At 29.2% G+C, this 14104-nt stretch overlaps 4 protein-coding genes across 5 annotated transcripts; 2 read left to right on the top strand and 2 right to left on the bottom strand.

Annotated features, from left to right (window-relative positions):
* The first annotated feature begins 291 nt into the window (after window positions 1-291).
* Window positions 292-1008, top strand: LOC113794750 (uncharacterized). Its single transcript, XM_027344881.2, has 2 exons — window positions 292-687; window positions 754-1008. Exons 1-2 carry the CDS (start codon window positions 348-350, stop codon window positions 864-866), a joined length of 453 nt encoding a protein of 150 aa, XP_027200682.2. The 5' UTR covers window positions 292-347; the 3' UTR covers window positions 867-1008.
* A 760-nt stretch (window positions 1009-1768) lies between these two features.
* Window positions 1769-2787, top strand: LOC142645544 (uncharacterized). Its single transcript, XM_075821991.1, has 2 exons — window positions 1769-2289; window positions 2372-2787. The coding sequence occupies exons 1-2, from the start codon at window positions 1959-1961 to the stop codon at window positions 2590-2592; spliced, it is 552 nt and encodes a 183-aa protein (XP_075678106.1). The 5' UTR covers window positions 1769-1958; the 3' UTR covers window positions 2593-2787.
* Window positions 2788-3433: 646 nt separating this feature from the next.
* Nup98-96 (nuclear pore complex protein Nup98-96) lies at window positions 3434-9370 on the bottom strand. 2 transcript variants are annotated; one of them, XM_027344894.2, is made up of 3 exons: window positions 9034-9370; window positions 5995-8964; window positions 3434-5936 (listed from the first exon to the last, which is right to left on the bottom strand). In XM_027344894.2, exons 1-3 carry the CDS (start codon window positions 9077-9079, stop codon window positions 3676-3678), a joined length of 5277 nt encoding a protein of 1758 aa, XP_027200695.2. In that variant the 5' UTR covers window positions 9080-9370; the 3' UTR covers window positions 3434-3675. The 2 variants fall into 2 exon arrangements, with proteins under 2 accessions (XP_027200695.2, XP_075678102.1); XM_075821987.1 differs by having other exon boundaries at window positions 3434-5933.
* A 241-nt stretch (window positions 9371-9611) lies between these two features.
* Faa (fumarylacetoacetate hydrolase) lies at window positions 9612-13483 on the bottom strand. The gene is made up of 7 exons (XM_075821988.1): window positions 13030-13483; window positions 12032-12970; window positions 10563-11963; window positions 10359-10456; window positions 10240-10299; window positions 9885-10185; window positions 9612-9829 (listed from the first exon to the last, which is right to left on the bottom strand). Exons 1-3 carry the CDS (start codon window positions 13108-13110, stop codon window positions 11709-11711), a joined length of 1275 nt encoding a protein of 424 aa, XP_075678103.1. The 5' UTR covers window positions 13111-13483; the 3' UTR covers window positions 9612-9829; window positions 9885-10185; window positions 10240-10299; window positions 10359-10456; window positions 10563-11708.
* Between the last annotated feature and the right edge of the window lie 621 nt (window positions 13484-14104).

Below are 14104 nucleotides of genomic sequence, written 5' to 3'. Positions count from 1 at the left end.
CAGAAAAACACACAGAAGCAATGTTGTCGCTATCATCAAATCATTCAATTCAATAATTTATCTAATCATTAATTTTGCAAAAATCAAAAATCAAAATTCATTTGATTTTTGATTACATTTCAATGAAATGTGGAAAAATCCATAATGATGATGATAAATTAATCAAATTAGCCATAAACACACACACATAGACTAAACAAACAAACAATGTTTGTTTGTTTGTTTTTCAAATCAAATTAAGAAAAAATTCGAATCGGTAGATATTTCAATAGAAAACATTTTGAATTGGGGAAAAATATTGTTTTTTTATCGGGAAAAAAATTGTAAAAAGTAAATCAAAAAAAAAGATGATTATTAAAAATAATAAAATTACAATCAATTTTCGATTGATAATGATCATATCATTGATTTTACTAATACAATTAATCAAATTGAATGAATGTTTACCGGGAAAAATTGTTAAAAAAGATAATAGTGATGAATATATGGATTATGCACATAAACGAACAAAATTAGATCCAGATACATTATCATTTATGAATGAATATAATCGTGATGTTAAAAAAAATCGTCGTGGTGTTTATATTGATTCATTTGATAAATTACCAATTCATCATCGATCATTAATCGAACAACAACAACAACAACAGCGACAATCAAATGGAATTAATATGCGATCAATAATGCGTAAGTATAATTTGAATTTGTAATTACAAATTATAAAAAAAAATTCAACCAACCAATTTTTATTAGATGGTTTTACAATAACCGGTATGTTATTAGCATCAATATTTTTTATCGTAATGATGGTAATGGCATCAAAAGAATTTCTACGTACAATTGAAACAACAACAGCTATTATTTGAAAACAAACGAGGGCGGACAATGACGCAAAATTTTCTCTCATTGCTTTCATCTTTTTTTTCAGTTTAAATTTCAATTTTTTTCAATTTAAAATTTGTTTTGTTTTTTGAAAAATGATAATAAATTTTGTTTGTTTGTAAAGAATTTTCTTTCTTTTATTATGTTTTCTTCCAAAACGTTTTGCTTGTTTTCAACAGAATCGAAATTGAATTGTTTTTTTATTAAATTCTGGTTCTAGTTTCATCATTGCTATTGTCATTTGTTTTGTTTGACCAAAACTATTATCATCATCCACTAATTCCATCTCATCATTATTATTATCATAAACATTCTTAGATTTCATCATTTCTGTAATGATGATGGCCTTAGAGAAAGATATAATTGAATTGTAACTTGGGCAAGAAAAAAACAAAATTCTTTCACGTACAAAAACATTCTTATTATTATTATGACATAATCATCATCAAAATGTTGATGGATGGATGGATGGATTATCCAGGAAAAATTGATGCCCAGAAACACATGAATAAAATGTTCATTTTATTCGATCCGTTTTTGGTAAAACAAAAAACGAAAGCCGAAAAGTGTTTCCACAGCGACTAGTTTTGAAAAAAGTGTAAAGAAAAATCCGCTTTTAACACATCTTTAGGACAACAAAAAAGAATTTCAGTGAAATTCTTTGCGTTTTTCTTCATTGTAATTCAAATGAAGATTTTATTTGTTCAGGCAAAATTTCAAGACAAAATAATAATAATTTCTTTTTTCACTAAATTGTTGTATTGTTGTTAGTCAAATGAATGAAAATGGAAATGATATTGAGAAAGTTTCGCTGTTGTTGTTGTTTGGGTAACTTGTTTTAACATTTTTTTTCTTTCTTTTCCCTTAATCAAATAATAAAAAAATTATTAAGTACATTTTGTTGTTGTTGTTGTTTTTGATAACAACAACAAGCAAATAATGAATTTAGAATTTTTCCATTGAAAAATTTGAATTTAATCAATCCAAAATTCCCCGTTGTTTGGTGTTCATTCGTTCAAACATTTTTAATTTCAAAAAAAAAAAAATCATTTTGATTTCATTGAATAAATTTCAAAATGAAAATTTTTCAAATTTTATTCAAAATCTTTATTATCATTGACATCGTTGTTGTTGTTGTTGTCGATTCATCAATATTTGGTTTTAGAAATAATAATAATAAAAATTTTTTTGGTAAACATAAAGAAACTGTATATAATTTAAAACGATTAGAAACAAAAGAAAATATAACATTAGAAGAAGATAAATTATCACCACCACCGAATAATGAAAATGATTTTCCGATACAAGAATCATCCAAATCAAGAGGAAAACATAATAAACAATTTAATTTCAAACCACCAATTCAAAATCAACAACCATATTATGATACACCATATAAATTATTTTGTAAGTAATTTTGTTGTTTGATGTTTCAACTCTTTGATTTTCCTTTTTTTAAAAATTTCTTTCATCATTTTTTTCATTCAAGACATACTGATCGGTATAAGTGTTTCAGCATTTTTTTTCGTTATATATTATTTAAATATGAAAGATTTACAATTACGAACATCACCACCATTACGAATTCGTATGATGATGACAAAATCATTATTAAGTTCTTTGGATGATGATGATGATGATCGACTAAAAAGTTTAAGTACAAGACAACAACAATCATTTTCATTACAACAAAAATCTGATTCATTTTAAAACATTGAATTGAAAAAAAGTGAAATTTTTATTTTTTAAATTAAAATGAAAATTTTTTTTTGGTTTGATTTGAATCACATTTCAAAAATTCTTTCAAGTTTTTTTCTTTTGTTTTGTTTTGTTATTGGTTGTTGTTGATGATGAGGAGCGAAAAAGGTAAAACTTTTTCATCGATTCCCCAGAATATATGTGTGTGGTCAAAAGAAAAACATTTGGTTTTCAATGAAAAAAAAAAGTTTTTAATGACGTTTTTTTCAATTTTCTTTCAGACAGAATTCCGAATGTAAAAAAAATTGGTCACACAAAAAATGAATTGAATTTTCCATCATTTTTCAGACTGATTTTTTCTTGATTTATTTCATTGAAAAAAAATGGAATTGGATTTGAATGGAATGATTGATGATGATGTTCAATGGATGTTTGGTTATTTCGTTTCATTTCATTTAGGATATGAAGGTATCATCAGGCATGGAAAAAAAGGTGTCAAGATTTTTCATGTGTGAAAAAATACGGATTTTTTTTTTGTTGAAAAAAAATGAAAACTTTGAACATGAAAATATTATTTTCCATTTTTTTTCTTATACTTTCTCAATAACATTGATTGAAGAAAGAAAAAAAAAGATTGAAAATGGTGATTACCCGGTTTGGAATAATATTCAGTGTGTTTTCTTTTTTTGCTGGGATGTTTGAAAATGAAATTGACAACGACGAAAAATGATTGATCGATCATCATCATCATCATTGATCGATCGCTATGAAATCATTTTTTTTAAATTTGACTTTGCGACATACAGGATAACCCTGAATAATAGTAATATAACGGCTTTTTATAAAAACAAAAAAAAAACGAAAATCATTTTTATTCATTTATTTTGATTACAAAACACGAAAAAAAACATCAAATTTTCAAAGAAAATGAATTCATTATTATTATTATTATTAATACAAAGAAAAAAAAATATTTTATATTTTTGGAAATTAGATGAATGCAAATATAATCTTTGTTTGTGTTTTGTTTTGTTGAGAAAAAAAAATCATTATCAAAAAGCAATGTGAAAAAAGATATAAATTGAGAAATCATCATCATGATCGAACATTAATGGTGGCAGCAGCAGTTGTTTTTAATTCAAATAATTTATTTGTATTTGAACGTAATTCCAGTAGAGAATAATCTTGTGGTACTGATGTATGATAGGCATACATTCCCCGGTTTAATTCGGCATGAATAATATTGGCCACTCTAGCCATTTGACTTTGACATAAAACATGACGATTTGTTGGTGTACGAAGTTGATGAACATTAAAATTTTCAATCAATTTACGATAATGTTGTAGATGAGAATCATCATCATCGCCATCTTCATTATCATTTGATTGTCCAAAACAAAGTAGCTGAATAAATATATCATAAATACCGGCACCATTTATATTCCAATTCGGTATTAAATGTTGATATGGATGTAATTTACCAATTAATAAACGAATTTCTTTATAATCTTCATTGATAACTAATTCTGGAAAAATTCGATCAACAAATACATCATGTGATTGTTTATATTGACCAATCAACAAAAGATTCGTTGCTATATGATGATAATATCTTTTAGTACGTGACCAATACAGTTTAGCTTCGGATAATAAACATGAATCGATATAATATTTTTCCCGTATTGATTGTTCCAAATCTGGATCATCCATCAATTGTTTAGCATTTCTTATTAATAATTCTTTTACATAAAATGTTCGAAGATAATCATCACGAATATGAAGAGCAAAAAATAATGACCAATACAATTGTGGACATTGTGAAGCCATAAAAATATTAATAGAATCACATTTATTTGTTGAAATATCTTCAACAATTACATTATAACTTTGTAGTTGTTCTTGTAAAAGCCATGAATCAAGATAATTATCGGCCGATGTTATAGCTAACCATGGTTGATGTTGTGCAAGCATATGATATTCAACATTATTTGGATGAATGGTTAATTCTTGAATGGCTTGACGAACCAGATTCGTACCAATCATTTCCACGCCTTGATGTGATTTATACAATAATAATAATGTTAATTGTTGTGTCCATTCAATCCCATCTAATGTATCAATTATTTGACCATTACTTGTTGTCCATGATGATAGTCCACTTAAAATACAATAAATTTTTAATAAATTTGTTTCAATAAATTGATCCGATTCAGATCGTTTCCAAAGATCCAATTGTGCCATAATCAATTCTTTTCGACAATTTGGTCCACATGAAATTAGATACGATAGTCGTGGTAATTTTGAATTAATACATTCGGTAACGGCAAATTCCAATTCATTTGTAGTTAAAAAATGAACAATACGATCATATGAATTTTTCGGAACAGGTAATGTTTTATTATAATTATATAACCATTTCAATATACGTCGTAAACGTTCTTGATGTCGTGCATAATCCGCTGTTTCACTTAATTCACCATATAATGCTTCAATCAATAAATTTAAATTTGAATCAATCATTGAATTTAAACTATAAGCATTTGTACGAATTAATGGTGGTATTTTAAATTTTTGTTCTTCAAAATGTTGTTGTTGTTGCATTTGTTGATCATCAATAATTTCAACAGTAGAATGTGAATCAAATTGTAATTCCAATTTTTCAATCGATTCGGATTGTGTTTGATGATTATCATCATTCAATCCAAGAAGATCCAAATTAAAAATCAAAACATCATTACCAACAATCAATGAAAATTTATTCGATCCATTAGCAAAACGTACTTTTGGATATTCACTATTCCAAATTGAATATGCATTTGATTTTTGTTGTGGACAACATTGTTGTTGTTGTTGTTGAAATAATAATCGTCGTTTTTTCGGTATGGTTGCTTTAAGAAAACGGGCTGGAAATAGCGATGATGATAAACTTGTGCCCGGTATTACTTGACTGGCAGTTGTTACTGATGATAATTTTGTAAATGATAAATTTTTACATTTTTTCGACATTGTTTCAATTTCATCATTATCATCATTTTCATGTTCAACAAACAATGCTGAACGCATTAAATTATATTCATCATTTTTTTGATAATCATCATCAAACAATAAACCACCATAATGTTTTGTTTGTGTTTGATTTTTATCATGATCAAATGACAATGGTGAATCATATCTTGGACTGATGATATTATTATTATCATTCACCATTTGATCATGATCTAATTCATTCGAATGATAACCATTTAGATGGGCATTCAATTTTTCACCATTCACATCATAGGTTTGTTTAACCAAAGTTTGTTGTGATTGTTGTTTAGCATTTGGATCAGTTAATTTTTGTTGATCTGCTTTTGCTGCTGCAAAAAAAATAAAATGAAATGAGAAAAATCAAAGTGAAACATTCAATACACGTACCTTTTGAGACAGGTTCATCACCATTATTATCATCTTCATCAGCATCCAAACCATATTTACTGAAATGTTTAACATGAAAAACCCATGATCCAGTATCAGGACGATATTCTTTAAATGTTGCACCTAATTTTATTGTAACTTTTTCTAAACGTTCCGGATATTTCATTGAACGTAAACGTTCAGGATCTTGAATAAATTCTCTTGTAGTTTTATCAATTGGCCAAACTTGATCTAATGTTATTTGTGCTGGACGATTTAATCCTTCACCTTCAGGTGGTTTCAAATCATCATCTGGATAAACAATAACTTCTTTTCGTCGAATATGAACAATTTCATCCAAATTAATTCCTTTAATATTTAATGGTCCAGGCCAATAAATTGAACCATAATCTAATCGACCAACTGTAAATGATTCAACCACACAACTATCATCATCTGAATTATAATATTGATCACATTCATCTAATGATGGAATTGTATAATAATCAGTACGTGTTAGAATAACACCACATTTTGGTATAACATAATTGGCCATTGATGATTTTTGATTGATTGGTGATCTTTCATCGCCACCCATCATCATCGTTGTCGATGAAAAATTTAATCGTCGATAAAGATTTGAAAATGAATTTTCCGGTGATGATATTGATGAATTATCTAGACTTTTTCTTGTTGTATTATGATGATTTTCTTTAGTGGAAGATGAAGAAGCAGCAATCGTTTGTTTCCCATTCAATAGATCAATAGTTGTATTATTGATTGGTGATATATCTTTATCATTGAAAGCTACTATTGTTGATGATGAAGAATTTCTTGGTGATTGATTTTTTTCTTGATCAAAAGATGAATCGGATACATTATTATTATTTTGAGATGATTGTGGTTGTTTGGTCAATGTAGAAGTTTTAAAAATTGTTGCCGAATATTGTTGGCTATTAGTAGTAGTAGTAGTATTATTCGAGCCTGTTGATGATGATTTATTCAAAACCAATTTCTTAATATTTTGTCGAGGTTTAAAAATATCTGATGCAGTTTTTAAATTATCTGGACTTTCATCATCAAGTCCATCAAACAGCAATGTTGTTGGTTTGCCCGATACTGGAATACGTTGAATTTTATTCACTTCATTCGATGATTTTGCATTCAATTTATATTGATTTAATGTTTTCGGATCGGTTGTAAATTTTGTTTTCGAATTACTAGCGAATGAATTATCCGATAAAATTGGTGGTAATGTACCGTATGGCATTGTTTTTAAACGTGTCATTATTTGTTCTTGATTGATTGAACATTGAGCATTTGAATTATTATTACCAACATTATTGCCTGTTGTCGCAGTTCCAAAATTATTCATTTGTTGCATACCGGAAGATTGATTCAGTGGATTACCGAAAAAACTTCCAGTTGTCGTTGAAAGGCCACCGCCACCAAGATTCTGTCCAAATGTATTAGTCGTAAGACCACCACCTGTACCAGAACCAAATGCAAATGCTGAACCAGTTGATGTTGTTCCACCACCCATATTAAAACCAGTATTTGTATTACTACCAAATGGTTGAGTACCAGTTTGACCAACATTACCAAATGAACTAAAATTACTTGTTCCACCAAGTGTATTCGAACCGAATAAAGATCCGGAACTAGTACCAGTACCAAAAGCATTAACAGCCGTAGATCCAGTATTACCAAACAATGAAGTTGTATTCGATGTGGGATTAAATGTTGATGTTTGATTCAATGATGTTTGTGCGGCTGGAAATGAAAATGCGCCCGTTTTACCTAATGTTGATTGATTTGAATTAAATAATGATGGTTGTGAAACGCTTGAACCAAAAATTCCACCACCAGTTTGACCTGTAGTGGTATTTGTAGCACCAAAAAGACTAGTACCAGTTTGTTGTTGTTGGGGTTGTGTTTGACCAAATGGCTGTAAACTACTATTACCAAACATTGGTTTGTTTGCTGATAAAGTATTTTGACCACCAAAAATCGAACTAGTTGTACCAGTATTACCAAACAATGATGATGATTGTTGATTTGCGCCTAATGTTGTATTAGTTTGACCAAATGAAAATGGTTGAGTTGTTGTCGAACCACCAGGCTGTTGTTGTCCGAAAAAACTTAACGAAGATTTATTATCATTAGTTTGACCAAAAGCAGGTTGTGTTGTATTTTGACCAAACAATCCAGTTGTACCGCCGGTTGATAAACCAGAATTAAATATTGATGTTGTTGATGCTGTAGTTGGTGCAATTGAACCAAATGGTTTTTGTTGATTGCCAAATAAACCACCACTACCAGTTGATGTTTGTCCAAATGCATTTGGTTGTGAACTAACTAAACCTCCGGTACCAAATGCAGAAGTTCCAGTTGGATTACCAATTCCAGATGATCCAAATAATCCAGTTGTTTGTTGTTGTTGTTGTTGTGGTCCTTTACGACCAACTAAATAATCTTCTAAACGTAATTCTTCCAATGATTTTGTTTCATATTCACGCATACAAGTAATACATTGTAAACGTATATTGATACTAGTACTTTGTGTTTGACCATTTTTAACCATAGTATCTGTTGATGTTTGTGGTTGAAATTTAATTGTAGTACCTGTTGCTGCTGCTGTCATTGTTCCACCTAATCCGGTATTTTGACCGAATGTAGTTGTCGTTCCAAAACGATTAGCATTGGCAAATAATGAATTTTGTGCTTGGCCAGTTTGTTGATTAGTTGATGCTGTATTACCGAATAAAGATGTTCCACCACCAAAAGCTGATTGTGTACCAAATGTATTGGTTTGTTGTTGTTGTTGCGGCTGTTGTCCACCAAACAATGTACCAGCATTTGGCTGTTGCAAACCAGTATTACCGAATAATTGTGTTTGTTGTTGTTGTTGACCAGTTTGTCCAAATAATGTTGATTGTGGTTGACCAGTATTACCAATACTGCCAAACGGTGTAACCGTTGTATTGAATGCTAAAAATCAGAAGGAAAAAAAATTTTTTTTTAATAATTTTCAATCAATCGATAATGAGTATGATTTACCTGAAGGTTGACCGAATGTACCTGTAGAAGTACTTTGGCCAAACATTTTTGTTTTTTTGATTCGTATCAATCAATCAAAATGGAATGAAAATGAAATGAATATAAAAAGAGTAGAAATCACGGTGACGATCAAATAATAAAAAAATCAAAAAGTTTGATGCAACAACAATAAAATTATAATAGGAATAGATCACTATTCGAACCAAAAGTCAAAACAAAAATGAATCCAAAATTTATCAACAACAATAATAATATCGTTGTTGATGGTTGTAAATGAAAATATTGGCATGTGAAAAATTTTTCTTCTTTCATCCAAAAAACACCCTGAACATTCGCAAACACACACAGCAAAAATGCGTTGTAAACAACACACAGAAAAAAGTAAGCTCCGCAAAATTGAAGAACACTCTCCAAAAATGTGTGCAATCAAGAATTGCCAATTTTGAAGAACACTCTCCAATTTTGTTTGCAAGCAATTTCATGCAACGATTAATCGAAATGACTATCGATAGTTTCGCTCACTCCGATTGTTGCAGGTTCTCCTCCCTCCTCCCCATATTAATTTAATTACACATAAATTAAAATTTAATTTTAATTTTATTGTTAATTAAAAAATTTGAAATTCATAAAAATCATTAATATTTAACATCCCACGTTGATCCATTCTTGTCCAGTTCCAAATCGATCCCAAATTGAATATTCGATGTCCAACGATCCCATTCATGTTCCAAGATTTAATGTCCAAATCTGATTCATGAAATTGAAAATTTGAATCCCATCATTCTCAGTGATGATCCTGAATTTAAAAGAATATTAGTTGATAGTTTCGATCATTGGATTCAAAAACTTACCATCATTTACTACAAGTATCCATTCCAGTTTGAAAATACTCGAATGATATCATAATTTTCGATCGTTTTTTGGTTCCAAAGTGTCACCAGGCATCGGACTCAATAGGAAATAGCTCAGACCATGTTTCCTAATCCTAATCTAACCTAGCCTATCCTATTGTTTAACATAGTCAAACTATTCTTGAATCAGATGCCGATGAACAATGGAATCGCAAAATCGATCGGGAACATGATAATCATTCGAATATTGTTTCGACATTCATTAGCAAAAACTTGAGGAACTATAGAGTGTAAAAATTACCTGGAATGTAAAGAATGAATTAAAATGTAAAGAATGATTAGAATGTAAAGTTACCTGGAAGTCAATCGATCCCGGAAATGCTAATTAGCACCATAATGAAACTGAAAAAATAAACTTGAAAAAATGTGATTAAATGAAAGTTTATTTAAAATGAAATATCATTTGACAATTACAAACTTGAATAAATGCCATTGAGAAAATGATCATTTTTCGTCGATTGCATCATCGCCCGTCCAAACAATTTTCATCAATTTCGTGGCTAATTTTTAATCTGAAACAAATGAAAGCATAAACAAAGATAATCTTTAATCAATAAAAGTGATTGTTCCAAAAATTTGGACCAAAATCAATAATTAAAATTGGAAAAAATAACTTACTTTTAATATCGAGCAGAAAAAACACGTTCGAAAAAACAACGTCAACAAGAAAAGTTCGAAATCGAATGACGAGCACAAATCGAACGTTTAACTAACTGCGTTTTACTAACGTTGCATTCTGATTGGACGATGGAAAAGTATAGAAAATAGTTAGCCATTTGACTATGCGCAAATGATCATTTGTCGAACTTGTGAATTTTTTGAAAAAAAATGCATTATTATTTTCCATAGACTTAACATTGGCAAAAATTGACAATTAATTTTATTATTGATTTTTCCAACTTGTGAATTGATGAATGTCAAATAATTTCGATCTTGAATCGATTGACCAAATAATGGAAAATATTTAAATTCCAAAAGAGTATCAATTTACTATAACAAGCCTAACACTTACAAGAATCTTGAAAGTTGATACACATTGATCATATTAGAATTGTGTCGTAATTCGGTCGAAGATCATCATTTAAGATTATAAATTAAACAAACCAAAATGTAAAATTAACTTCTAGATTAAACATACACTTTTAAAAAAGGAAATTCTATTTTTAACAAATTCTTTTATATTTATTAATGAATTGTTAGATATCAAAGATTAAATACCAATTATCATTATTAACGAAGAAAATTTTCAACTTTATTTAGTATATCAATTCCAATTGATTTTTGTGATAAAATCTTATCGGAATTACTGTTTTTTAATCGATTTACCGAATTCCATAATTCGATTGTTATTACTTTTCAAATTTGAATAGTGTTTACCAACGTTGAAGAATGTTTTTCAAAATTGGAGAGTATTGTATTGGAGAGTACTCTCCAATTTTGAGGAATGCTTCCCAACGTTGAACAGTGCTCTCCACAATGTTCTCCAAATTTGACTAACACTCCTCAACTCTGATAAGCATTTCTCAAAATTGCAGAAGAAAAATCACCAATTTTGGGGAGTACTCTCCTTACTTTTTTTTGTGTGAATACAATGCTCAAAATAATGAAATTTTCGCTAGAGGGCATTCGATTCAACATGGTTATTTGTTTTTTCACGGAAAGTTTTTTTTCGCTTTCAAGATATTCGATTCCGAAAAACTTTTTTTTTATTACCAAAAATTACCGATTTTTTTCTTGATTCAAAAAAATTACAACATAATATATTTAATGAAAATCCATTATTAATGGTGGAAGAATTTTTCCACGACATTCACCAAATCCGATACGATAGCCATCACCTTGACAATAACCTTCAATTATAATTGAATCATTATCTTGTAAAAATGAACGTGTTATAACACCATCAGTACCAAGATTTAATGGTTTATTTCCTTTCCATGATAATTCTAACATTGAACCATATGAATCTGGTGTTGGACCACTTATAGTACCGGTTGCTAAAAGATCACCCGATCGAATCTAAGAAAAATAAAAAAACCGAAATGAAAATATCAATTAAAACATGATAAAATAATCGATCAACATACATTACAACCAGTAATCGAATGATGAGCCAATTGTTGTTTAATAGTCCAATAAAGATGACGATAATTTGATTTACAAATTAGATTTCGATCCATACCATCAGGTTTAAGAAAAACATTCAAATTAATATCGAAATTATAATCATCAGAATGATGAAGATAATCAAATGGTTTAGGATTTTGTTGAGTATTGGCAACACGAAATGGTTGAAGTGCTTCCATTGTAACAACCCAGGCGCTTATCGATGTACCCAATGATTTAGCCAAAAATGGTCCCAATGGAACATATTCCCATTTTTGTATATCACGTGCACTCCAATCGTTCATTAAAACCATTCCGAAAATACGATCTTCAGTTTTTTCAATTGGTATTGGTTTTCCAAGAGGATTTTCCGGGCCACCAATCAAAAAAGCCATTTCCAATTCAAAATCCATCAAACGACATGGACCAAATTTTGGTGGTTCATCATCGGCCGGTCTTGTTTGACCATTTGGTCGTCGAATTGGTGTACCCGAAATAACTACTGATGATGCACGACCATGATAACCAACAGGCATATAACGCCAATTTGGTAGTAAAGCATTTTTTGGATCACGAAACATACAACCAACATTTGTGGCATGTTCTAATGATGAATAAAAATCTGTATAATCACCAATTTTTGCTGGAAGATGCATTGTGGCCATTGATTGTGGAATAAATGCCAATTTACGAAGTTCACTATCATCACGTAAAGTTGGTGTATTTTTATCCAATAAATTCAATAATGTTTTTCTTGCTTCATGCCATGCATTATGGCCTAATTCCAAAAATTTATTCAATGTCGGTTCTTGAAATACTTTGGCTGCAACATTTTTAAGATGTTCACCTTGAAATAGATGAACAATTTTACTTAGATCCAAAATTTGATCACCAATTGCAACACCAATTCTATGTTTAGGCTGTTAAGACAAAAAAAATGGAAAATTAATTAAATCAAAAATCGAATAATAATCCTTACATCAGATTCAGTGGAAAATACTCCATAAGGTAGATTTTGTATCGGAAATGGATGATTTGCTGGAACTTCGATAAAAGACATGATTGATTCAAATGAAAGTTTGAAAATGATTAAATCAACGAAAAAAGAAATGATAAAAAACGATGTTTTTTTAAAAAAAAATCAGTGATGTTGGTGAGCAAATTCAAAAACTAAAAAAAATGTTTCTTTTTTTCTTCATTCATTTTGAAAGAAAAGAAAAAATATGATATGCGTCCAAGGACATCAGATATGAATGTAGCAGAGAGACTGCTTTCTTTCAGCAAAAAAACTGGTTTCAATTTGAATTTGATGGAATCTAACCGCATCTTCAAACAGAAAAACAGTATTTGATAATAATTATTCAGGGGATGCCCATTTCATTGTTTTCAAGGATAAATTCCTTTTTGGAATTAATGAAAAACAAAATTTTTCAAAAAAAAATCAAGATTTGTTATCGAATATATTTTCGAACATTTTTTATTCACTCAGAAAAATTGTACGTCTGTCCGATGTACAGTATAAGTTAGGGGAAAAGTAAACATCGGCCAAAAAAGGCGGAGCCTAAATAAGAAAAAATTTCTCCTAACTTTCTATGCACAGTAACCTATTATTTGAACGGCATTATTTTAATGAATTTGAATTTCGCTCCAATTTTCAACTTGGTTTTCAACTTGTTCCCGGAAACTTTTTCTATGAGTATTTTTTTGTTGTTAGCAAATTTCTTTTAAAATATCAATTCAAAAATTCACCAGTAATTCATCAGTAATTGAAATAAAAGAAAAATAAATTGTTTTATTAAAACAAAAAATAAGAAATTGGTTTAAGCAAAAACAATAAATAAATAAATTTGAATTCAATTCTTTTCGTTTTTTTCCAGTTCGCAAAAGCGTTAAGTCCATTGTGAATTTCATTATGTTATGATAGTAAGGTCTTAATCTAAATGAGTAATTCAAAATTATTGAATTTGGTCCATTTAAATATTTCCATAAACGTTTCCACAATTTCACTTGAAGTTCTGTTGGTGAACCCATATATCTTGTTAACAATGACACAC

Source organism: Dermatophagoides pteronyssinus, unplaced genomic scaffold (genome assembly GCF_027571235.1).
Source record: "Dermatophagoides pteronyssinus isolate colony J.1.1.1.1 unplaced genomic scaffold, Derpt_VIB-CSIC_2022.12 sq0014, whole genome shotgun sequence".
NCBI lineage: Eukaryota > Metazoa > Arthropoda > Arachnida > Sarcoptiformes > Pyroglyphidae > Dermatophagoides > Dermatophagoides pteronyssinus.
Note: the sequence above shows the minus strand (reverse complement) of the source record. Positions and strands in the feature narration are given on the sequence as shown.

Coding starts and splice junctions, on each gene's coding strand:
- Nup98-96 (XM_027344894.2), bottom strand. CDS start 9,079: ATGTTTGGCCAAAGTACTTCTACAGGTACATTCGGTCAACCTTCAG. Junction 8,965..9,033: donor TACATTCGGTCAACCTTCAG/GTAAATCATACT, acceptor TCTGATTTTTAG/CATTCAATACAACGGTTACA. Junction 5,937..5,994: donor TGATGAACCTGTCTCAAAAG/GTACGTGTATTG, acceptor TTTTTTTTGCAG/CAGCAAAAGCAGATCAACAA.
- Faa (XM_075821988.1), bottom strand. CDS start 13,110: ATGTCTTTTATCGAAGTTCCAGCAAATCATCCATTTCCGATACAAAAT. Junction 12,971..13,029: donor TATTTTCCACTGAATCTGAT/GTAAGGATTATT, acceptor TTGTCTTAACAG/CCTAAACATAGAATTGGTGT. Junction 11,964..12,031: donor ATTCGATTACTGGTTGTAAT/GTATGTTGATCG, acceptor TATTTTTCTTAG/ATTCGATCGGGTGATCTTTT.
- LOC113794750 (XM_027344881.2), top strand. CDS start 348: ATGATTATTAAAAATAATAAAATTACAATCAATTTTCGATTGATAATG. Junction 688..753: donor TAATATGCGATCAATAATGC/GTAAGTATAATT, acceptor AATTTTTATTAG/ATGGTTTTACAATAACCGGT.
- LOC142645544 (XM_075821991.1), top strand. CDS start 1,959: ATGAAAATTTTTCAAATTTTATTCAAAATCTTTATTATCATTGACATC. Junction 2,290..2,371: donor TACACCATATAAATTATTTT/GTAAGTAATTTT, acceptor TTTTCATTCAAG/ACATACTGATCGGTATAAGT.